The 24657-nt window shown below is 31.4% G+C and overlaps 2 protein-coding genes across 4 annotated transcripts in view; one reads left to right on the top strand and one right to left on the bottom strand.

Moving 5' to 3' along the window:
* The window catches only part of LOC113512336 (non-lysosomal glucosylceramidase), a 16277-nt gene extending 13498 nt beyond the window's left edge, over nucleotides 1–2779 (top strand). For all 3 annotated transcript variants that reach the window (XM_026896148.3, XM_026896149.3, XM_052900058.1), the window contains one exon: nucleotides 402–2779. In XM_026896148.3, the coding sequence (XP_026751949.2) occupies nucleotides 402–634 (233 nt within the window). In that variant the 3' untranslated portion in view covers nucleotides 635–2779. The remainder of the gene's footprint in view (nucleotides 1–401) is intronic.
* On the bottom strand, nucleotides 2623–24657 carry LOC113512416 (phosphoinositide 3-kinase adapter protein 1). The gene is made up of 15 exons (XM_026896300.3): nucleotides 24470–24657; nucleotides 21808–22111; nucleotides 21485–21735; nucleotides 12115–12232; nucleotides 11301–11527; nucleotides 10724–10890; nucleotides 9695–9839; nucleotides 8305–8456; nucleotides 7619–7751; nucleotides 7344–7534; nucleotides 6405–7239; nucleotides 6197–6271; nucleotides 5966–6063; nucleotides 5400–5542; nucleotides 2623–4456 (listed from the first exon to the last, which is right to left on the bottom strand). The coding sequence occupies exons 1-15, from the start codon at nucleotides 24504–24506 to the stop codon at nucleotides 4261–4263; spliced, it is 3072 nt and encodes a 1023-aa protein (XP_026752101.2). The 5' UTR covers nucleotides 24507–24657; the 3' UTR covers nucleotides 2623–4260.

Here is a 24657-nt window from a genome sequence, read left to right as displayed (position 1 = left end):
AATACAATATTTCCTATATATTTCATAATCTGCATCACATCCATTTTGATTACTTGGGAGAATTCACGAGCAGCTTTGAATTACTTTATTACCTTCCTATCGACGCCTATATTGTAACCATCCTAATGGATTTACAATTTGTACATACTGAGAATGTCATTACGTGATTCTCATAATATCTATCATCTTTTGAAATAAAATTTCAATGGATTGATTTATTTTATCTCATTTTTCGCAATTCTGTAATTCCATATACTTTTATATTCTTTTATTTTCTATATTATTCAGATAAACAATCCAATTTAATAATATGTAAGACTTCTGCTGATTTATATGTTTAGAGAATTTTATCCTGTTTCTAGAATTACTTTAAATCGTTATAAAAAGTAAATTTTTTTCAGGCATGCACGAGGAAGCATTCGTAACAGCTGGCGGTCTACATAAAACATTAACTCAAATGGGCTTATCCTTTGAAACCCCGGAGGCTCTCTATGAAAATGGGAATCATCGGTCTATAGCGTATATGCGTCCTCTAGCTATTTGGGCCATGTATCAGGCCATTTTAGCGAGACCACCCCAGCATTTGCCAGTAGCTAATGGACAAGTTCGTAACACCAAAGAAAACACCTTATAGTAATAAATACGTAATTATAATTTTTATGGTGACTATTAAAGAAAATTAAAGATTTTTCTGCATAGGAAAAATCTATTTTATGTTGTATGATCCTAATTTTAATACGCAGCTTTTGCGAAATATTGCTTCGACTAACTGAAATTGTTGCGTGTATTTATGTCTTCATCCAATATAAGAATGTAAACATTGGATTTGATTTTGATACTAGACAAAATTTTAAAATATTATTATGGAAATGATTAATACGTAACATAAATTTTGTAAAATCGTTATATGTACCTAACAATAATGTTGTTTGATATGGTGACTGTATTTGTTCTGTAAGAGCAATAGTAACACCAATGAATGGGGGAAAATATTGAATGCAAAGTGATACTAATTAATATCCATTACATACTGCTGCTTAAAAATAATTCTAGAATCACTATTTACAGACAGAATCCAATCCTTTATATCCTTTCTATTCTTTTATTTTTCTTTAGCCGGCTAGATTTTCCAATTTGTAAATAATTATGGTACATTCTCGGTATTATGATTAGAACAGCTGTTATAAACAGAATTAATTGAATCGGAGAGTACATTTTTTTCCTAAAATCTACAAAATAAATATTGAGCTGTGAAAAATAAAAGAATAGAAGGGTTAAAAAAATTTTTGACGTTATTTTTGAAGAATCTAATGTTGCCAAACATGACTGGGTTATATAATCAAAGATGTATGCTCTTTCTGGTTTGTTTTGTATCTAATCTGAGATAATGCCTGATTGCAAAAAAAAAAGTAACTACGTCAATGGTTCATGTATTCATATAAAAACTAACAAAATTATTCTAACAAGTTTGCGTCTGATCTAGTTTTTATTTTTACTGATGATATATTTTGTAAACAATCTTGGATCGACTTTTTATCATAATTGTCATTTAAAAAATAATATACAAAATAATAATTAAAACCTTAATTTTAGTGATTTGTTCATTTTATGCGCTGTTTTATAGATATATAAAAAACACGTCAAACTGGTTACTATATTCTGCACGCTGTAGCATGGTGCGGGTGACAGCTGACATTTTTGGCAGTTATAGGTGTAAAAGAGCTGTGAGATTTTTAGTGTAAATTTTTTACGTGCGCAATACCGCGTGCGTTTTAAAATTGTACACGCGCGAACTTACTAATATGTTAACAGCTTACTGGGCCTCGCTAGGCAAAGACCGCGCAGAATGAACTGGATGGCATGAGAAATAAGAAGACCGTTGGACTTAGTTCATCCCAATGACCAGCACATTTTCATGTCCGGCGTGTTAAACGACCGGAGAGTGGCAAATTGCCCCGTGTTGTTTGCAACCGACCAAAGTTTCCCTTCCTTTCCACCTTTTCATCCCTTCAAGAGGATGTGAGATGACACGGAGTAATTAGAGTCAAAATCATACTATCATATTTGATTCTTTGACATAAGCAAACGTTTCTTTGATTTGTCATTCGTACCATGCAATATCGTGCAAATAATATGCCAGAGTGTATCTCATGTGAAAAAGGCTGTAACGGGTAAGTTCTACAGCGATAAAATTATTTTCCATCTGTCGGTCTCGTTCATAAAGATAATAATAGAAATAAATTGTATACTTTTGTGAAATTCTGTCCACAGAGACAATATTTTTTCATTAAATATTTATAGTTATAATTTCTGACCTCAATATTTCAGGTCATTTTATTATTGGCCATTAAAATTATTATAAGAATATACATTGTGATATTTCTTGCTAGCGGAAAGAAAAAAAAATATGCAATTTTTTTACATTATGCATTTATATTTTTTCTCTTTTTTACCTAAGTATTAATTGTTGTACCAATGAAATTGTAACGAAAGTATTGTTAAGTTACTACTTATGGTTCTTTTTATTGAATTGTTTAATTATGTTTAATTTAAATATTAAATTGTGTGTAATTGTTATATAAATTTACAAAAACGTGGTCAAACCATATGTGTTACCCTGTATATATATGTTGTGATTTTAAATGTAGTATTTTATTTTAACCGCAAGGGATTAATTAGATGCCAAATGAAGTCATTTTTATTCTTATCATTTATTTTCAAATATGTAGTACATATAAATGCATTTTGGAACACGTTAATATAAAAATATGAAAAATCATTCTAGTATTTTCTTTTCATCCTAAAATTCCTGCGTACTGCTAAATTAAAATAAACATATAACATTATTCTATCTGAGTATATTTTGTACTATTTTATAATTAAAATTAAATACGTATTTCGTGACATAGTTATAAAATAAAAATAAATAGAAAATGTATGGCTATCTGTATATACAAAATTTACATCAAATGTACGTATCTTTCAGTCTTCATTCGTTGTCCATACATGGATATTACTAAGAAGCCCCTTAATGCGAGCTAATCCATTATCTTCCACTTAACAAAGCTTTACAATGTAATAAAAATATATGGTGTCATATTAAATAAATTGTGGTTTTATAAATATATGGATACAAAATTCAACTTTGTGCAGTAATGCTTCTATACGCCGGCTATTCATAGGCATTATTTATTGATTATCTCGCACCTGCGCGGAGCATTACGTGCTCTGTTTTATAATCTCTGATTTAGCTGTGTACACGTTGCATAATTTGCAAATAATTTAGATTATTTTAATTTATTTTATGTACAGTAGGCGAAAGATGTCGGTTTGTACGATTTTATGAAATCAAATAAATGTTGATCCAGTTGCCATTTCGATCCAGTTTTATTATTTTCTCACAAGATACACACTAATAAATTCGATGTACTAATCAATTACCTATATAAGCTGACATTATTCTGCTGTATATTTATTTTAAAAGGTACATCAACAATGTACATACTAACATTAATTTTAATTGATATACAGGGCTTGCATCTTGCATTTACACCAATTACAGATGTACACAACATTTTCTTAAATCCTCGATTACATATTAACAAAACTGACATCGCTGCCGTTGGTATTTATTTATAATTTAAACGGTATGTACGACATTCCTATTCAAACTATAGTGAAGAGAGTATCTACAAATTATAGCCATATTTTTTAAAACCAATTATTGATAGGTAAAATGCCTGCACATCACTAACATTGTATTGGCAACAAACATACGAGTACGTATTATAAATTATGGAGCGCCTATGGTATGAAAGAAATATGTGATACAATGGCTTTCAGATTACAACAATCATCTCTCGTCCTTAAATTACTTCTCTTTACACTCGATTGCAAATCTCATTTAGGGTAAGTTCAGACCGATGAGAAGACCACAAAGAAATTAATTTGTTTTCATTAGAAAACTGTCTTTAGCTACATAACTGATAGTAAATTACCAATAACTTCTAGCTAACATGGACAATATTTCACAGGAGCCCGAGAATTTATACAGCATTTAGAATTAAAATGTGTACAACAATTTTGTAAAAGTCAGAATGTATCGGTTATACGTCTTTATAGCATACGGCTGAAATTAGTACGACAAGAAATCACCAAAATTCGCACGCGGCGGCTCTGAGTCATTGTTCAATGTTTTTCAACCGATTTACTGCTCCCCGTCGCTATTCAGTCGGTGTGCACTGACCCTTATGGGGGTGATTATGTTTGGCCAGCAGATATATTCATATACATGTGAGCGCCGTCCCGGTCGTCGCAGCGGGCGGACGCGGCTGCGGCTCGGTCGCGCGCCGCAAAGTTCATGCGCAAGTGCGTGCCGTTGTGCGCGTCGTCGCAGTCCAGACGTTCGCGGGACGCAGATGCCTCGCGCTCCACGATCGTCGCCATATGTTGAGCCCTTAACAATTAGAACATTGTTATCGATCCGCTTGCAGTTATGCAACTATACATAATATCTATACGAGTCGTATAAGATAATACACATATATCTTGGGGGGGAAAGGGATTGTTAGTAATTAGATCTAGCAGCTCCATTGCTAGCATATGCCCTATTAGGTCGACCTCCACGTGGTTCCCACTGGAAACCATCGTGAACATTTTTTGTTGAATTCGACATGATGGGCTAACTGATCTGCTTCATCCTCACCTATCATCCTTCACTGGTGCCCCGCCGGTGTATACCGATAGCGCGGGTGGGGTTACCATTCCATTATCACCCATAAACAAAAAAAATATACATACACCTATATATATTTATAATACATGATATATCTTACATAGGTAATTATAACAGACATTCTTAATAAAACAGGAATTTTTTAAAATAAAAATATGGAATCAATAGGAGAGTTAATCTAACTATTGCAAACAGAATAATCAAAATCGGTACAGTACTAGCAAACATTTAATTACATACACTACTTACACTGTTTTCCAGTACAGGGTCGCTACTCAAGAATTCACTCAAAATCCAAAAAGTCATAGTGTTCATAAATCTGAACATCAGACCCCGTGCAACATGGGTCGAATAATGAAAGTACATTTAGAACTTAGATAAAAAACACGAGGTTGCGTATTTTTTGCTCATATCCATTTCATATTTGGAAAAAATTGGCCGGTTTCGTAAATAGATAGGTATATCTAAGTAGGAAAACCAAGCAGTAGACATACTCAGAGCGGCAAAAATTAGGGGTGGCGAACATTTTTATCCAAGACAAAATAATATTTTTTTATCTACGATAAAATTACTTGATCGGGTAATGTTCTCTATGCATTAGGGCAAGGTCAAAGTAAATTCTTTTTGCTAGTTTTGTTAATTTTAGTATTCATATCTAATGTACCTATTATCGTGTTTAGGATGTCCAAAAGTAGTAAACTGCGGGCAGCCGTTAAGGGGCCGAGGCGGTGGCGGTATCAAATAATCGTCAAGACGGCTCTCTATATCGCACGCTGAGTGCATGGTGAGCGTACTTGATGATGAAATCTGCAAAGAAATAAACCTTAAGTAACACTACTTATCAAGAACAAAGTTTTGCTATAAAAGTACTTATAGTGTACCACAGATATTGTTATATATGTATTTTATTAGATGTCTCAATTATATGTAGGTAACTACTTAACATATTGTTTTTCGCTTAATGCCCTAAGTAAACTTAAAAAAGCCAATACATTCTTGGACAGGGACTTAATTTCAATTTAGAGTTCCTCTCTAAACTTCTTAACGAGAAAAGTTTAGAAGATTAATAAAAACAGTATTTTTGAACTTTATAGGTAAGTACTTATCTACTTGCACTTCCTATTTTCATTCTTTGTTATTTGTGTATTGTCTATATTATTATCATTGATTCTAGTAAATAATGGCTACTTACTTATAATTGGATAAATATTGATAAATATTATAACTTACAATAGATCTTGCTTTATCGTCATTTTCCGATTGGACGCTATTAGTCTCGGCCACGCTGCCTCCACTAACTGTGCTAAGACGACCCGACGACGAAGAACCTATTGCAAATAATATAAATTAAAATTATTTCCACTTCTTTGAACGGAAATTTAATAATGTACTTCATTATGGAAACAAATGATAAATATATTTTATCTTTTGTAGTAAATTTATCTTTCATAGTAAACTCACTTTCACTTAGGCTGCTATTTGGTCGGGTATTTCCATTTCTTTTTTCAATTGTTCCATTACTTTGTTCGTTATGATCTGTAAATAATATAATTATATAACTAAAAAGAACCTACATTTTACTAAAATTATATGTATTTGTTAAAAAATTCGATAAATTTAATATTTCACTTTTATTGTATTTTATCTAGGTATATCGATAAACACTCACTTTTATTCTTGTTTTTCGAAAACATCTTTTTTACTCTTTCAAATGGCGTTGGTCTTTTCATGTTGTCCTTTATTTTCTGTTGAATTTTGTCATATTCCTCGCGCATCTTGTTCAATTGCTCTTGTTTTTCCTTGAGAGATTGTTGAGTTTCATTCCTATTTCTCCATTCCATGACTAATTTTTCTACTTCAGATATAGTAAATACGTTATTTTTGAAATCATTAATAATTTCAGCTAATTCTTCTTGTCCAGTCAAAGGACAACTTTCCTTTCCAGACTTCACGCTACCACTGTTACGTGCATCTTTGGTATTCAAGGTAATTTGGCTTATATCACTAGTGGGAGTTTCAATATTGAAAGTCTTTGATTCTTCGGTGGGTGAATATAAAAATATATCGTTTTGTTGAGGCATTAGACGAGAACTGTTCGCATATAAATTGTTAGGTCTGAATTTTGGACTTTCTACTTTTATATTTGAAGGTTGCACTAAATAATCGTGTTCGATCGCTTGCTGTATCCTATCTACTGTGTCGTCAATTAACGGAAAATCATTTTGGTAAAATTGTTCTTTTACTTTTGGTAATTTCAAAGTAGGTCGTTTCTTTTCGTCTTTGGGTTTCTCGCTATTTTCTTCTAAGCTTTGAGTGCATTCTTCACTAAACGGATCAGTGGAGTGCTCTGCAACAGTCTGTTCAGAAGTATCACAAGTGGGAGAGTCAACAGTATCTTCGGATTCAACAATACGAAGTTCTTTGGTATCATCTTGATTTTCTTCTTTGTCATTATCCGACATGTTCTTCAAGTAGTAATACATATTAGAAAACTCATTTATTTTCTGCAACAAAAATATTAGATTTAGCTTACGATTTGTTGATTAAAATTCCTTTTTAGTCTTTACAGCTCTCTAAGTATTCTATTTAAAATATTTGTAGAACTTACTAGATGATCTGCAAGCATGTCAGCAAGGCGGTAATGTTTGTGATCTCGTGCAAGATCAGCAGGGGTGCGATGGCGTACATTTCGCAGCGCGACTGCGGCTCCACCGCCCGGGCATTCCACTAGTTGCCAGCAAACACGCTCCAGGCCGAACCGTGCAGCCCAGTGCAGCAACGTCGGATATTCTTCACCGCCTTTATGGGTAAACCATTTAAATCACAGTCATATCTAAACGAAATATATATGTATTGCTGGATGTTTAATAAGCGAATACTTACTAGAGACATCTGATTTAGGGTTGAACTGTTCGTTAGATGCCAGCAGATTGAAATGTGGTGGGATATTCTTTTGGAAGGCATTCAACATCCAACTATCCAGTTGCTCCTTGCTGGTTGTTTTGAAGCCGAGTGTCTACAATGTTACCAAATACATAAATAGATAATTTGCAATTAAATATGCACTGATCATGATCAGTAACAGAAGCTTGTACTTTAGCAATTACACAACATAGTGATCAACAAAATAGTGATGTTTATTTGCCGATCATGTTAACTGTGAGTTTGGTATCTAGTAGGTTAGGGAACAAACGTTTATTAATAACGGTTTCTATCTTAATTAGTTTATCGGAAATTTTCCGCGCTTAGTCTCGTAGGTCATTGTAAGTAAACAGTAGGCATATAAATATAATGCTACCATTTTTGGAACAACATACAGCCATAAATCAAACGAAGGACTGCCCGAGTCATTGAATTTATGTACTTACACATAGTATAAAAGTATATAGAGAGATATTGTTGTCCCGATTAATACTTCTGCTGATAACACAATAAATAAATGAAATTACATTAATTCTTTGTTTTTTTTTATTATTGGAAAAATATTATTATTTTTCAATAGAAAAATCAATCATTTTAAATATTTTTTTATCAAAATAGTTTTGTCTTATTTGGGATCGTAAGCTCACCTGACACATAAACTCCAATGGATGATCAGATGCTCGAAGTAACTGATCCAGCTCACGCAGACGGCTCTCGCATTTGATCTGTCTACGGCCCAGTGGTTGTCCATTTTTACTCACGCGCACCCACACCAACATCGATACTTCTAAACATGATTCTGTATGTACAAAAAAAGAAGCTTTTTAGTTATGTAGTGTATTTTACTTAGTTAATTTCCTTGAGATATATGAATATACAGATATCTTTTCCTTGGAACAGACTTGTGCTTGAAGAATAATGAGTTGATAGGATATGTATTTTAAAATAATTTGCAATTAAATATATATTTATTTATATATTTAATTGATTTTAAAGCCTAAAAATAAAACAAAAGTCATCTATACGTACTATAGTTTTAAAAACAATCAAGTAATTACATTAGTTATTAAGGTTATCCTTTATTATTGTGTATGCAAGTTACTCGTGAGTCAATGTTAACCCTCAAACTAATAAAATATTTTAATAACAATGAGTCTTACTATCCTTTTTCAATTGTTTCGTTTGTTATAAAGCGTCATCAATAACACAATCGAATTTACGTCAATGAAACATTTGTCATGGATGTTTGATATTTTTATTAATATAACTTGTTCCTAATAACAAGCACCTATTTTTATACTTAAACAATTTTAACATTGTTTTTTTTATTTTTATAGATATCTATGACTGTCCCATTAGGGATGATAGTTGTGAGGATATTAAATTATATTATATAACACTTATTTTGTAACAAGTATACCCGAACATATTTTGCTAATATATATATATATATATATATATATATATATATATATATATATATAATAACGTTTAATATATATATATATATATATATATATATATATATATATATATATATATATATATATAATAACGTTCTGCTAATATATCATCAATACGTGTGATGTTCTGTTTCGTTGATGGTAAGAATTAAAATAAACAAATAAAGCATATTATTAACCTTAATCGTATGGGAAAATTTTTATTACGATCCGAAGAATCCAAGATTACATCCTACTCATATTGAATTTTATAATGGATTCATTTAGAAAAGATTACCTTTACATGTGCACATAGCTGTCGTTTATCTAATATGGTCAAAACATTTTTAATGTACTTAAGTGACATTTAATGAGCAATGCTCCAAGATGTCACAGTCACTATAGATTTGTTCTACTATTAATACATAGCTATGTAACAGGCCATACAAGCAGCGAAAACGGCCTAAGTACTAGAAGAAAGTCGTAATATCATAATAATGTTTTTTTCTTACCATTCTAACTCCATTGACAGCAGAAAACTGTTAAGCTTATTTACGAATTTAAATGGTATAAAAAATAATTAATGATATTTTACCTGGTATGTCGAATTGCAGAGTGTATGGGTTTCTCTTTTTAAAAGTAGGTATTTGTATGACCTCGCCCTTCTTGTCGACCATTATCTTAATGCTGTCCTCTTCCCTAATGGGGTCGTTGAGGAGCGCTATCACTCGACTTTGGCCCTGTGTACAAATTGCGATAATTATCAAGCCGCCTAATGAATTGTTTTGGTCAACCGAACTTTTGTGTTTTGTATTCAATGTATGACAATCATGTATTGTATGTTTTCATATACGTAAAATACTAATCTCATTATTTACGTTCGTGTAACTTTATCTTTAGGCTTTTGCTGAAAAGTACCTAGTATTTTCAGTCATTGTATTATATTTATCACCCATTTGATATGAAGGTTGAAAACCGGTTACTTATTTTATTTTCTTTATTACTTAGCTACATTTATATTTATAAATAAAACGTCTCAGTTGATACAAATAAAGAGTTTATCAATACAGTATAAAGAAATAAATACAAACAAAACAATTGTGCCAGAATAGTCTCTATTTACTAATAAATTCTTAAGTGAATAGTTTCCGGTGGAATATTTTGTAAGAATTTTTCTTTTATTTATTATAATATATTAGGAAGAAATAACTATCGAATGACTCATTATCGTTGAGTAAAAACTGTGATGTTTTAATTCGTAATGATAAATAAAAAAAAATATATTGACTGTAAGTAAATAAATAGCGGCTCTTCAATAGTCACAAATATAGGATCACGACGTGAGTAAACCCTATTGATTGCAAAAAAGACTAAATCAGTTCAGAATTTCAGTGGTGAAGATATCAGGATGATAAACATATACAGAAAAATATTGGCGATTCGAGAACGAGTCTGGTAAATTTAAGGATATGAACGATATTCAAAATATGGCACCAGGAATCTAATAAAGTTCCGTACCAATTTATTTATTTTGAATTGTTTCATAAGTAAAGATTCTTGAATAGGATACAGTTACAGTTAGATTACAGTTTAAAAAAAATATTTTAAATCATATATTACTTACTATTTTGACTTTCTTCGGAACTATGGAGAAGCTGGTTTTATCGGTGGCGGTGTCCTTACAGTCCTTCGTTCTCAATATGCCGACAGCGGCCGTCAGGAATGTGTCTACGAACGTCGTATCCTTCTCTCTCACACACATCATTTGCCATTGGTCAATGTTTGGATATTCTATAATAATTCACAAACTTATTATATTTTTAGATTTAATAAGAAATCGGATCCATGTTCGCGTAAATTAAGAAAAAAAAAATTAAAAATACTAAGTGTTAATCCAGGAACTAGATATATGAATTATTATACATTTATATATGAATTCGGGAATTGGTACATTTTCACAAAATCTTCATAATAGGAATTGCTACGTAAGATTGTATAATTAACAACTTTGATCATATTGGATGCATATCCTGTCACAATAATGTATGTAGTTTAATATTGATAAGGGCGTTTGATCTTGATATTTCTTATTACAAACTATTTTCTAATTTATTTATTATTAAAATTAAAATTATTATTAGTGTATTCAAATTAACAGAATCTAATAAGTATGAATGTAGATATTAATAAAATTGAGTTACCATCACTATTATTGGCCAGAACATGATTTTTATCCACCCCCAACAGCATTACTAAGAGTTTGTCAACCTTGAACATGTTCTCACAATTGGTCTCGACTTTCAAATCAGTCATCTTGCTGGCGAGATTGGGGCAAAGGATCAATATTTGCAGTTGTGCTTTTGACAGTCTTTCTAGTTTATCCTGGGCATCTCCCGACATCAGCTCTTCTGCTGTGATAGGCGTTACTCTAAAATAAAAAAAAAAAAACGTAAAAATAAGTAATAACCATAATATTATATAAATCCTACTTTATTATCTTCTTGTTATTAATATAATAAATTTTTCTGCACATGGAAGATATTTTAAAAAAGATGTAAAGAGTTTTAACAGAAGTCAAAACAATAATTTTTAGAAGTCTTGTCTGTCTCTTTGTCTGTATGTTTGTTCCGGCATCACACAAAAACTACACCTTCAAATTGAATGCGGTTTTCACTGCTGTGTTCCTAAAGGTCTAACTTTAAAATTGGTGTACGCTACTGTTTTATTAAGCTTTCTAGAAGTGGTCTATTTCATTGGTTTTCCTACGTTTGAAATACACGTGTACAAAAAGCGGGTAAAAAATTAGTTTATTTATAAAATTTGTAATTATGCTCACGGCTGTAATCCATTTTATAGTGTAGTCAAAGGAATACGTCGCCTGTTATCGTTGTGAGGAAAGTAACATTTGATAAACCCACATTTCACATATTAGAATCCAAAGTGTCAGGGAACGATACTATCATGGTCACTGGATTAATGTGGTTTAAATTTTACATTCAAAAGTTCCAACTTTACCTGTAATGGTGTCTGGCTCTTTGTGACATTATTTTGTCGAAGCTAGCGACGAGGTAGTCAGACCATAAGGCACTCTCTGGGGAGCCTGAGCTCCACAATATTGCTATGTCTTCCATTTCTGTAACAACGTATAAAGGTATTAATCGTTTCATTTAAAAATTGAATATAATTCATAAAAACTAAATTGTCATTTAATTTAAAAATAAAATTTAGTTATTATACTTAAGATAGATAGATATTACGAACCATAAATGAAAAATATAGACAAAACTTTGACTGTGCCGAGTTTTGTACGTACTTAATAAATTTAAGAATCGACAATAAGTTTATTGAAACATACTTCTGTCTATACAGACAACGAACTCGAATAAAATATGTCTAACCTTAAAAGGATGTGTTGTCAAGGGATAATCAACGCATGAACGATGTCGTTCACATAATATCAGATAAGGTCATTGCTTGGATCGAAGTTCACAGATCACGCCAAGCGCATCATAAAACGTTACATACTGCAGAGTCCAGATGCCGTAAAATTTTATCATATTTATCATTTTATATTTGACATCACAATCACTAGAACAAACTTAGACCCGGAATGCTTCATACTGTGTTGGAGAAATTCCAGGTTATAATCGTTTTTAAAAACATATCTTTCATTCCTACAGATTTATTTAGAAAAAGTTGTTAATCACCGCTACAACTACGCAATCTAAATTTGTAATAGCCAATTCGTAGTGCAATTGGAATTGTTTACATTTTAAATTTAAATCAACAATCCTATTCAATATGACTACCTATATATATAAACAAACGTTCTAGCCCTACTTCGCACGAGAAGATAGAATATAAATTAAATGATATGCCTATGTTACTCGCTGATAATTTAGCTTTCTAGAGTTAAAGGAATTTTAAACATTAGTTGATTAGTTTTTAATTTATCCATTACAAACAAAAAACCAAATCTTTCCTCATTATAATACAGATATAGAATAATACATACACATTTTAGCTGCTGTTTTTAGTGGACAGTGAAATAGTGTGCTACGAATTTGCTACGAATATTTTTAAAATACGGTTTTCATAGTATATATTAAAAACGTCTGAAAATAATATTATAATTATGTAAATATTATTCCCAAATATTAAAAAAAATATACAATAAATAATTTTAATATGTTGTGATGCTCATCCAGGCAAGTCGAACAAAATTACACACAAAAGCTAACTAAGAAGATTATATGTATGATAACTCTTGTCTCGAAATGCAATTAAGTTGGGCACTTGAAGTCAATTAACTTACGAGTAGCTTTCGCCATTGATTAATGGATTTAGTGCACTTAAAATTAGATACTAAATGGTTTGTAGAGACTTTATGCAAATGTATTTAAATGAAAGAAATACTGTCTACTCGTAAACCCTTTTATCCTTAAGAGTCATGTAACGATGTCCTAAAAACACACTTCCATATTCTTTCTCTACGTGAATGAAAACATACGCAGGCTGTTAAAATTTTTATTGCAGCGGGCACGCAACTGGTGCTTACAAAATATGCTATGCACCGCGCGCACCGGAAACTCGTACGGATTTATACTTACCCACCTCTGCCGCCAAATGAAGACCCGACTAAATGTAATATCCATTTCCTAAATAGACAAACGTCTATCAGCGTCGCCCGGAATAACTATGGCCGATTAGATGCAACGAGCGCACGTCGCTACTCATATTTTATGATATAAAAGAAGTCTATGCAGTTATAGATATTGATTTAAATTATGGCCATTCAATATTTTGTTATATTGATCGGTATAATTTTTAATTTACCCAATATATAGTACTCGTATTAAGATTTTTAGATCATACAAATCTAAATAGTCTTTAAATGCTTCGACAAGTTTTTATGACTACATTAATTCTGTAATAGTTAACTCGTATTACACAAACTGTCATTTAATTTATTTAATACTTATTTGTGATTTTTATAAATATTGAATAGCTAATATGAAAAGTAAACGCATCAGTCAATAAATTATTGAGAGAATTATGTTTTTCAAAATTGCCCTCAACTTATATATTCTTTATTTAGTTTACTGAACTAAGTAAATACGAAAAGATTCTACGTATCATTTACATCATAATATGGATAAAATCTTATAGTTTATGTGATTACCATGTAACTATAGGTACGCATATGCTATTACGAGCAACATGTATACTTTGCAGGAGCTATTTTTAATGATTCAAGTCACAGTGGCCATTACAATATACCAAAAGCTTTTTAAGTGGAGTAGAGCAAAGGTAGCTCTGCTACCATTTGGGACACATGCCCGTCGCTTCACTGCGTTCGGTTTTCAGTTCAATGGCCGATGCCAGCTTTGATGTGTCGAGTGAAATACTGCAGTTTCTTCAGTGATTGCCTACGCGGTAGGTTTTTGATCTCTTTTCCGAAAGAGGTGAAAGCGTTGTATACATTTGATGTGTGACGAGATTTAAGTAACATTGCCTTATTAAGAAATTTTATCTAACAATAAAATATAAACAATGAGAAATAATATTTAGTACAAAACAGTAGAAGTAACAACCTTGAGTATGAAATAATTTAAAGATGAGGTTGCCAAATATAAATTAAGTAATTACAAATTTTTAAATTCATGTGTTTTAGAATATATATTTAAACTTTATCAAGTTTTGCTAAAAATAAAGATACACTGAATTCAAAATACAAAGCTTAAAATAACTATGTAAAATCCTTTCATTTCGCCGTTTATATTTCGTAAAAGAAATTTAAGGCAGTTTTATATTTGTCAAATAAAATAAATGAAATCCTATGTGAATAACTGAATAATAAATTACTTTATTGAATACGTTCTTAATAAAAATACTAAAATTTTTCTTCACTGGAGCATAAATTTCCCTTATTCAGTGAACACTTCGTTTACACGTAATGAACTGCGCCCCTGCTAGCTATTTCAGTCTTTTAAAAATTATATGTACCTACTCGTACTTAGGTACTTTCCATTTGATTATATACAACAAATACGGAAGTAAATTAAAAACTTGCATTAATTTTAAAAGAAAAATATTTAAATCGTTTTCAGAATTTAAAATTTAAATGCGATATTCACTGTTCTTTCACTATTTTACTTTTTTTATTTTTTATAACATTTGAGAAAATTACTTTTTATCTTTGAACATGTAATGTGACAATTTAAGAAATAGTAAAGGAAAAGATGTAATAAAATAAAAGAATAAAATTCGCTTGGACAAACATAAAATGTCACGAGTATGAATCAGTGTATGAGATGCTGTATACAAAATAATTATGTCGACAATAACAGGCGCCCGGCCCAGAGCGTCAACTATGATGAAAAAGTTGATTCATTCCTAAACAAATGCGTTATGCGAATGATTACATAATTAATTTACAGGAATTAGTCAATATTTCCATTTAGTATACGGATATATAGGTCTTGACATATATTATTATATTATATGGATAACTGTGAATCGATAAGTATTTATTTAAATTAAATGGATATTTATAATTTCTGTAATCTACACTTGAATTTATTAAACCAAGCTTTTGATTCATATAATTTTGTATATTAACTTGCAACACTATAAATTTTTTTTTCCACAAACGGTGGCGCCGAGTATATTGAGTTCGTAACTGGTCATGATTCATAACTTGAAAATAAACATACATCTTTTACTCTTTTAGTCTGATCCACAGCACTAAATCATATGATACGATATAAAGTCAACTTTTGTATTTTAATGTATTTTAATGCAGATGAAAGTAATGTGTGTTAGTGTACTAGTAAAGTGATCCATTGCAGATATCATTATTCATTCATGCTTTCATCATGATGGGCTAACTAGCCTGTTTTCATCCTCATCGATTACCCTTCACTGGTGCCCCGCCAGCGTATTCCGTTAGCGCAGGCGGGGTTACCATTCCATTTTCATCCAATAAAAAAAACCTAGTAAAAGGGATTGTTAGTAATGAGGTCTAACAGCTCCATTGCTAGCAATGTACCCTATCAGGTCGACCTCCACGCGGTTTGCCCCTGGAAACCATCGTAGTTATTTATTGTGGGATTCTTCACAATTAGCTAACTGACCTGCTTTTATTCTTACCTATCATCTCTCACTGGTGCCCCGCCAGCGTATACCAATAGCGCAAGCAGGGTTTACCATTCTATTATCACCCATTAAAAAAAACCTAGTAGATACACTCAAACAGTGAAACCTACATAAATTTATATCTCATACAGAAATAAGTACGGCAGTGATACCCTTTAAAATTATTCAGCAGCAAATGTCATTTTACCAAAATGTGAACGTGAACAAAATATCCTTTTTTTCATTCTGTAACAGTTGTTAATCGACAATAGTTCATTTTAATTTAAAATTTAGTAAATTACAATTGATCACATCTCTATATCGGAAAATTTGAAAAATAGATTAGGGTATAGTATAACAATAGTATTTTTGGACATTATAGATCTTATCCTACACCTAATATTAGATACATATACAATAGAACAACTACTTAGTTCAAATCACAATTTTTGCATGAAAGTTTTATAGTGTAATGAAATATCCTAAATTTAATAAATACTTTTATAAAATAAAGTGATTCCAGAAAGGATTTTCGAAAGAAATAATTATATACAAAATATGTAGTTATTTCTTTCAAAAATCCTATTATTCATTCTTTGAAAAGAAAAATTTTTAAGTTCTAACTTTGATCTTTAACTTGAAGGCTTCAGAATACAAACTTTCATCCCCCTGGGGGTAGAATTTCCGTCAATCCTTTTATATTACTTGCCTACGTTACAAAACAAACTTGACTTCCCAAATTTGTAATTCTTGTAACTCAGTGAGTTTCCGCCCTGCATTAACGAATCAGTCACTCGACCAAGACTAACCGGATGAATTTAAATATTACAAACTAGCTACATCCAATGGCTTTGTTTGCATGATTTATAATCAAAACTATTCTATGTGTTAATCTGGAATAAGTCCGTCTGTGTTTCATCAAATTGCATTGAATTATAAATGTTTGCATATAAGTATAGTAAGTTTAGAGTAGATATCTAATTATTTATTTATACATTTAAATATTATTATTATTATAATAAATATTTTAATGATCCCGACGTAATGGTATTATCAAAAATTATTAGTTCAGTAACATTTCATTTACACAGTTTATCAAACATGTAATATATTGTTAGAAATTAACCTTGAGGACTATCATAAGTAAGTATAGAGATAATATTGTGTTTCCTCCGTCTTCGACTACCGTCTCCCTCGTGATAGTGGAACGATATAGTAATGATTGATAGTTGAAAACAAAGTTATAACTCAACTGCATTTAATAGATAACAGGACAAACACTCGTTAAGTTCGACAATAGAGTAAAATCATGGCACATTAGATAATGCTCGTATTGGTTATATTTATTATTTACTTTGTGTCCTGTTTACTAACCCTACAAATTAATTGCACTTAATAGAGCTGTAATATCTACGAGAACTAATAGTACTCTTCAGCAACTGATAATAATGTTTAGGTTTGTTCCCCACTGATTAATTGTTATGTTATATATATAAAATATTTCACAGTTTATTTTTAGGAAATTACTATCGTGTCTTTACTAAGCACGAGTTTCTTCCTATAAGATGAAGATACTTGTATTTTCATGTTGGCCAAATGACTTTTAATTTTACCTTCTCTTGCACGAATGTATTACACTTTGTTCCATCAGTAGCTTCTTACGACATCTCAAGAATAAAAAGTAGCAGAAATGTGTGTGGTGGGGGTATAAGAATGCAATGACATTCTTACTCCCCCATCAAACATAAAATTTATAACTAGATTGTTAAGATTGCTTATATTATTTCTGTTGACATTTGGGTTAGTTTTGGTTAGAATACTCATAATAAAAGTAACTGTAACCTTTTGAAATACTGATTTGAAAGATTTGGTTATTTTGGTTTATTTTTTTAAAACATAGACATCAGTACATTATCAACATATATTAAAATAGCCAGCATTTTTTAAAGAAAGTGTTTTACTAGTGAAACATATAGTTTTTACCTTGGGCGTCCTATTATATACGTCGTGGCGACGCGTCTAACTGTCAAGTTAATAGGGTAGGGTTAAAGGATATTAACAATTTTCAGGCCGTATTTTATGTTTCTACCTAAACAACTACCAAATAGTTTCATACAAAGTACTAATTATTATTAATAACAATATTTTCAAACGACATCAAAAAGAGAAGGTTAAATGAAATGAAAAAGTTTGCTTTTATATTGGTATTTTGCCAACACGAAGTCAGTATTTTTTGATAAAATCTTAAATTATTAACACCTGTATATTTCTTATTAAGGACGTAATAAATTTATAATTGTGACAAGTAAGTACGTCAACAGTGGCAACAGCTTATGGGAGCAATCTTGTACCGAGAACACAGAATACTAGGCGTTTGCGCATTTATATTCCTATCGCGAGTACATTACGGGAGTCACTTCGATGCATGTAAATTACAACATGTTTATTCAACTATACATGCCAGCCTGCATAAGTAATGTGCACGAAGAGCTAAATCTACGTGGCTTCTCATTTTTTAAACTCCAATCTCTGCTGTTAAAACACAAGGTCTATATTGCTTTGAGTAGATTTTTGAGAACGACAATATAAAATTTGGTAATGAGATACGATGTCTTTTTGACATTGATTTTGAATGAGTCTGGACATCTTCAAACCTACATATATGATTTGAGCTCAACTTACTGACGGTCATTGAAACATTAGTCAGACGAAACTATGCTTCTGACTTTTACAAAGTTGTTATATTAAAAATAGTTTTATTGATTCAATTAAATATTATGATTAATATACTAATATGTAAATTTGTATTTAATTTTTTATTCCTTTTCCATATATATATATATATACAAAACTGCAAAACTATTGATGACAGATGACTTCAGAAAATTTTTTTCATATCATGCATACACGATATGCTCAGTAAACTAAAACTAATCATATTTTTAAGTATCTACTAAAAATGATTATTTGTTTAGTAGATATTACAATAAAATAAATCATTGTCATCGCTGCAGTGCGCTGAACTAAGACTAATAAATATTTAAAGTATGGATAAAAAATATTAATTAATTTAACAAAATTTATTGCCGCTAGACTTTGGCATTGTTATTGCCATTATTTATAAAATTATTAAATATTAGAATATTCTTGGTTAATATCTTTTTCATTATTTAACTAATAAAAAATAGTCACAGGACAGGTCTAAGTGATAACTTAAAGTTGACAGACATAAAAATTAATTAATTATTCTGATTTAGAAATCAAGAAGATTGTTTAAATTAATAACAAACAGTATAAATATTAAAGTTATAAAATAAATAACCTTATAAGAAGTCCCATAGGCGACACACTCTAATAAGTCCGAGGTGGTGCTATTGTTCATATATTTAAAAGATTTCTTCAAATAAAGCACCTTTTTGAAAATACGATTATTAGATAACGCAATGGATATAAACTTCAAATTAACATCAATTAATCAACACAAGTTAAGAGAAATTAATAATTTTACAAATTGGCAAAGAAAATTCAAACTTACTCATGTCAGCCATAGTGTCGATCTCTTTATCCACCATTTGATTATTTATTGTTAACAAAAGCCTTCGTTATAAAGCTAACGATTTAAATATCCAACATTGCACTAAACTGCATACAAGCACTAGAAAGGGCACTAAATTGTACAAGAGTCCTGAGTCCAGTGTTGTAGAGTACTGTGGGTTTGCGATGTGGAGTGCACCGGCGCGGGCGCGGCGCGCCAGAACTGTTTGTGCTGGCGTCAGGCGGCGCACGCGCACGCACTTCGCATACTAAAAGCTCGTCGCGACAATAATCGCAACGCCATCCCTCGAGCCTAATCTCGTCAAACGTCAAACAAATTTGGGGCCATGTGTAAATATTCTACAAGCGTTATCGGTGACCAAATAAGACGCTGTAAACACTAAACACGTTTCGATTGTATTCCGTACGCGTTTTTTTAAGATACTCCTAATCGGCGAAACTTTACGGTTCCTGAAAACTGATAAGCTTTTAAACGTATTTCTGTGAACTTAACGATAACACGTTATTATCTGTGTATCTTTCTATTTAATAGTCTTCACAATATATTCGTATGTGATATAGATATCATTTCCATACGACCACAAGATAGTTTATATATGATGATAGCTACGCTCCTGATGACGAGTTCAATGCAACCCATATATAAAAGATGTTCTATTAAACCGATAACTATATGCAGTCTTCTCTATATACAATAGAAAACTTATTAAACTGGAACATGACTGCGCAACGTTTCACTAATTAGTAATATTTGAAATTGATACTATTAAAAGGTCATTTTGTGAGATAGGAGAAAATCAAAAGTACCGCACTCATCACGTATTTCGGAACAATGCATCTTTGTTATCAGTGTAGGGTCAGAGTTGCATTGAGAGAGAGCAATGCTCTCCTTATATCTATCCTACGTCTCGATTGAGTTGTTTATGATCATTATATCATTAAAGTTCACTTCCATGTCCATAATGATTGCCCAATAATAGATTTTAGTACGGTTTCCTTTAGATCATATATCATTATATAAATTATTATAATCGGGTTATATGATTGTTGTAAGCAATAAATATTACGAGATAAATAATTGAAAATTTTTGTACAAATTTTCTTATTTATAAAAACTAAAACCTTCTACAAATCTTTTTTAACTATTACACACTTTTATTGCTTTCTTTCAAATTTAGAATATAGCACAAAAGAAAGAAATAGAATACTTAAATAGCTAATGTTTATGAGATGTTTGGAAAAAGAGGGTAAATGTACCCCATGATACATTAATTCATCAGAATTGATTGTACCGAGTCTAGTTCTCTCCAGAATTAAAACACCTAATATTGGTATCAATTAAATGTAAAACAAAATAATACCCAAATATAGAGTTTGATAATAAACTAATCAAGTATTATATTGTAAAAGCAATATAATACTTGGTTAGTTTATAAATAATGTAAAGCATATATTTTGTTCATAAATGATTTATGTTTTAACCGCCTAAGCATTTATCAGGTTTCACTTTAATACTATTTGTTTTTATTAGAGTACTAACGATTACAAGGGCTGACCTAAAAAATATTCAGAGCAGAAGTACCTTCTTCAAATATTTAAAATCATAAAAGTACCTAATATCTTCAGAATTATTCTGCACAGGCAATGTAGGTTGTTAGAACACTCTATCAAAATGTTATAAACACTTACCTACCTTTAAAAGGAAAGTTTTTAGGTCTCCTGCGTTTTATTGCATCCTCGTCTTTGGGAGTGAATCGAGGGGGTGGCATCCTAGGCACCTCACTAGGCACAGCCGTGACTTCACCCCCACCTACGCCGCCCGTCGCTAGGTATCCTCCGACAGAATGTCTTCTACGGCCTTGCAGTGGTATCGTATAGAATACTTCTTCACGTTCTTGTGTGTGTCCTTCTGGAGTCACCACTTTTGCACTAATCTTGCCTTTCCTGTATTAATGTAGACTTTAAGAACAACCTCTATATCAGTATTCAACAAATGTTATTTTTAAAATTACTTACTTTATTCGTGGAGCAGTAAAGGTATGTCTCATATCACCAGGAGCACAGTCCCCAGGTCTCGGTTGTCCCTTGAGGAACGCTTCAGCTTGCTCCGGCTCTCTTGCTGATAGTGAACGAAGCAGAGCACGGAATTCCTTCCGTCTTGGACTTTCTGGTTCTCTACGACGCGGAGAACCCAAGGGTCTGACAGAATCAGGCCAAACGCGACTTGGTGCCGAGCGAGAATATGTTTCCGATGACGCGCCATGTGATTCCGCGCTATCAGTGAGGTCTTTGTCTGGTAGCGCGAAATAAGATGGATTATCTGAAACAAAAATGGAATATTTATTATGTAAAGGTATTACTTACTTAATCGTATAACTTGCTTTGTATTTTAAGTGCTTTCAAAGGGGTATAAATAAAGTATATACATATATAAAGACTTCCAATTTTGTTTTCCATTTCCTAAATTTTTGTCTAAAAATCAAGGACAAGAAAGAGAAGATAGTAAATGGTCATTTACCAAGAATCATAATGGCAACAACAACGGCGTCCCACGATGGCCACCGCTCGTCGACTGTGCCTTGCGAGAATTATTCAATAACGCCAATGAAATAACGGCTCTCCATTACGTCCAGTACGGACTGAGTGGAGCAAGCAACCTACTTTTGGAAGCCGGAAAATGCGAATTGAAAGCAATCGTAGAATAGTCCACCCTGCCTAGACTACGCCGAGATAACGAAGTTAAGGCACGCACAATTTTTTTTCTTTCATTCTCAGTTTATTCCCTTACAAATACATTACAAAGTAATAAGTAGTAATTCTATTATTATAAACACTCATTTATAATACACAATCAAAATCAACTAGGTACTTATATTGCAACGCTATTATGAGATTAAAAACTCAAACTTTGATAGATGTAACAAATAATAACTACTCGTTTTTGTACTTTTTTGTCTATCCCGCATATGCGGAGCATATTAGAATCCAAAATTTTCTATACGAGAAGGGATGAATGAAGGGTCTGGTCTCGGCAACATGCGGTCGAACATAAAAACGAGATGACACAAACAATATGACAATGGTACTTCCACTTAGTAACTGTAGCTAAAGCTTGTCTATTAACTGATATTATTTTATTAGAGAATAGTGATGATGTACGAGTATATGACAATAATTGATGGTTTTAGTATCTATGCGTGTGCCCTTTGCTACTTTTTATGGGGGTACTAACGAACAGATTTATTGTTGATTTGATATTACTCGTAAATATGTAGACCTCTCTCGCTATGTTTTTATCTTTTCCCTTGGAAATAAATTCCGCTATATTTTTGTATTATTTTATTTGTATTTTTTACAGTTTTTCAACTGAAAAATATTCTAATGTTAACCTAGGAACTAGTTCTTAAATAAAAAGCCAAATGTCATCAATATCCATTCAATAATTTTAGTCCGATGCCTGCAAACATTTACTTGACGAATTAGTAAAGAAAATATACACAATCAGATACTTAATTTGGAATGTGCACGCTAATCTAATATTAATTATTGTATTGTTATCACATTAATAAAATATTACATAAAAAAGTTATTTTTATTCCTATTTTCATTTATTTTTATACGATACATATGTACATCATAAATATTTATGAATACATTAATACTAACTATAATCAAATAATAGTTTTTCGGCACTCTTTCCATCGAATTCATCTACGTACTCGTAATTAAGGAAGCAAGTCGACATCTGCCAACACAGTGGGATATATGTATAGCATCCGTTGTCTGATGAATCAATCAGAGTTCTCGGAAATAATGTAAAAGATTCTCTATTAGTTTTCTGAATAATTGCGTTACGGTCTTTCAAATAAATGAGTAAAACGGACGTTCTTGACATTAATTAAATAAATCAGATATGGCCTACTTAATCATCATTATAATTACATCATTTTTTAAAATACAGAATTATATATAAAAGTATCATATAATATTTTATATTAGACTTTTATAATAAATTAATACCATATTAGCAGAGTCAATTAATTTTTAAAATAAAGCTAAGAGTTTTTGAAATATTTGGTCGTTAGTTTTAATCAAATTAATTATTTAATTATTAATAAAAAAATAAATATTTATAAGTAAAAAATAATTTTTAAAGTATCTAATAAAACAACATGCTATTTTGCTGCTGCATGCATGCTGGTTTACGTATATCAATACAACTATTAATTAAACTTAATATGCAAGAGACGTACTTTTATCTATCCATATTTATAGGTCTGTACAGTAAGTAGTACGTACTTACCTATAGCTACATATAGGCAACTCGTTGTAACTACGTGTCTACATATACACTCTATGCAGGTACATAATACATGAATATAAAAAAATATATATTATGCAGTATTAATATAATATAAAATGCTTGTATTAAAGTTATATGTAAATAGTTATATACACACTTCTTACTGCATAAAATTTTTAATTTATATAATTACTTAAATGTAATTATGAATTTCCAAGAATTAACAAAAAATATTTAAAAAATATCGCGCGTTCAAAGGCCAAAGAAAATTATAAAAGTTTCATAATTATCTCCGAGCGAATTTTAGGCGGGCGGGCGCGAGCGAATAAACTTCGATAATATGTATACGAATTGTATAGTATATTGGAGACTCACTTGTAGCTCGGAGGCAATAGTCGTATTGGGGTCCCATGATATCGAAGAGATCACCATAACACACTAAACACGACACATCCCGTCGAATGCGCGGCGGGCTCTGCGCTTGCGCTGCGCTCTATCTCATAGCGCGTTCGGCACGCACGCAGGTGGATTGTAGCAAGCGTGGCTTAGCACACACGTGTGGA

Source organism: Galleria mellonella, unplaced genomic scaffold (assembly GCF_026898425.1).
Source record: "Galleria mellonella isolate WM207_F2 unplaced genomic scaffold, CSIRO_AGI_GalMel_v1 utg64, whole genome shotgun sequence".
Lineage (NCBI taxonomy): Eukaryota > Metazoa > Arthropoda > Insecta > Lepidoptera > Pyralidae > Galleria > Galleria mellonella.
This window is presented reverse-complemented; position numbering and strand designations above follow the sequence as displayed.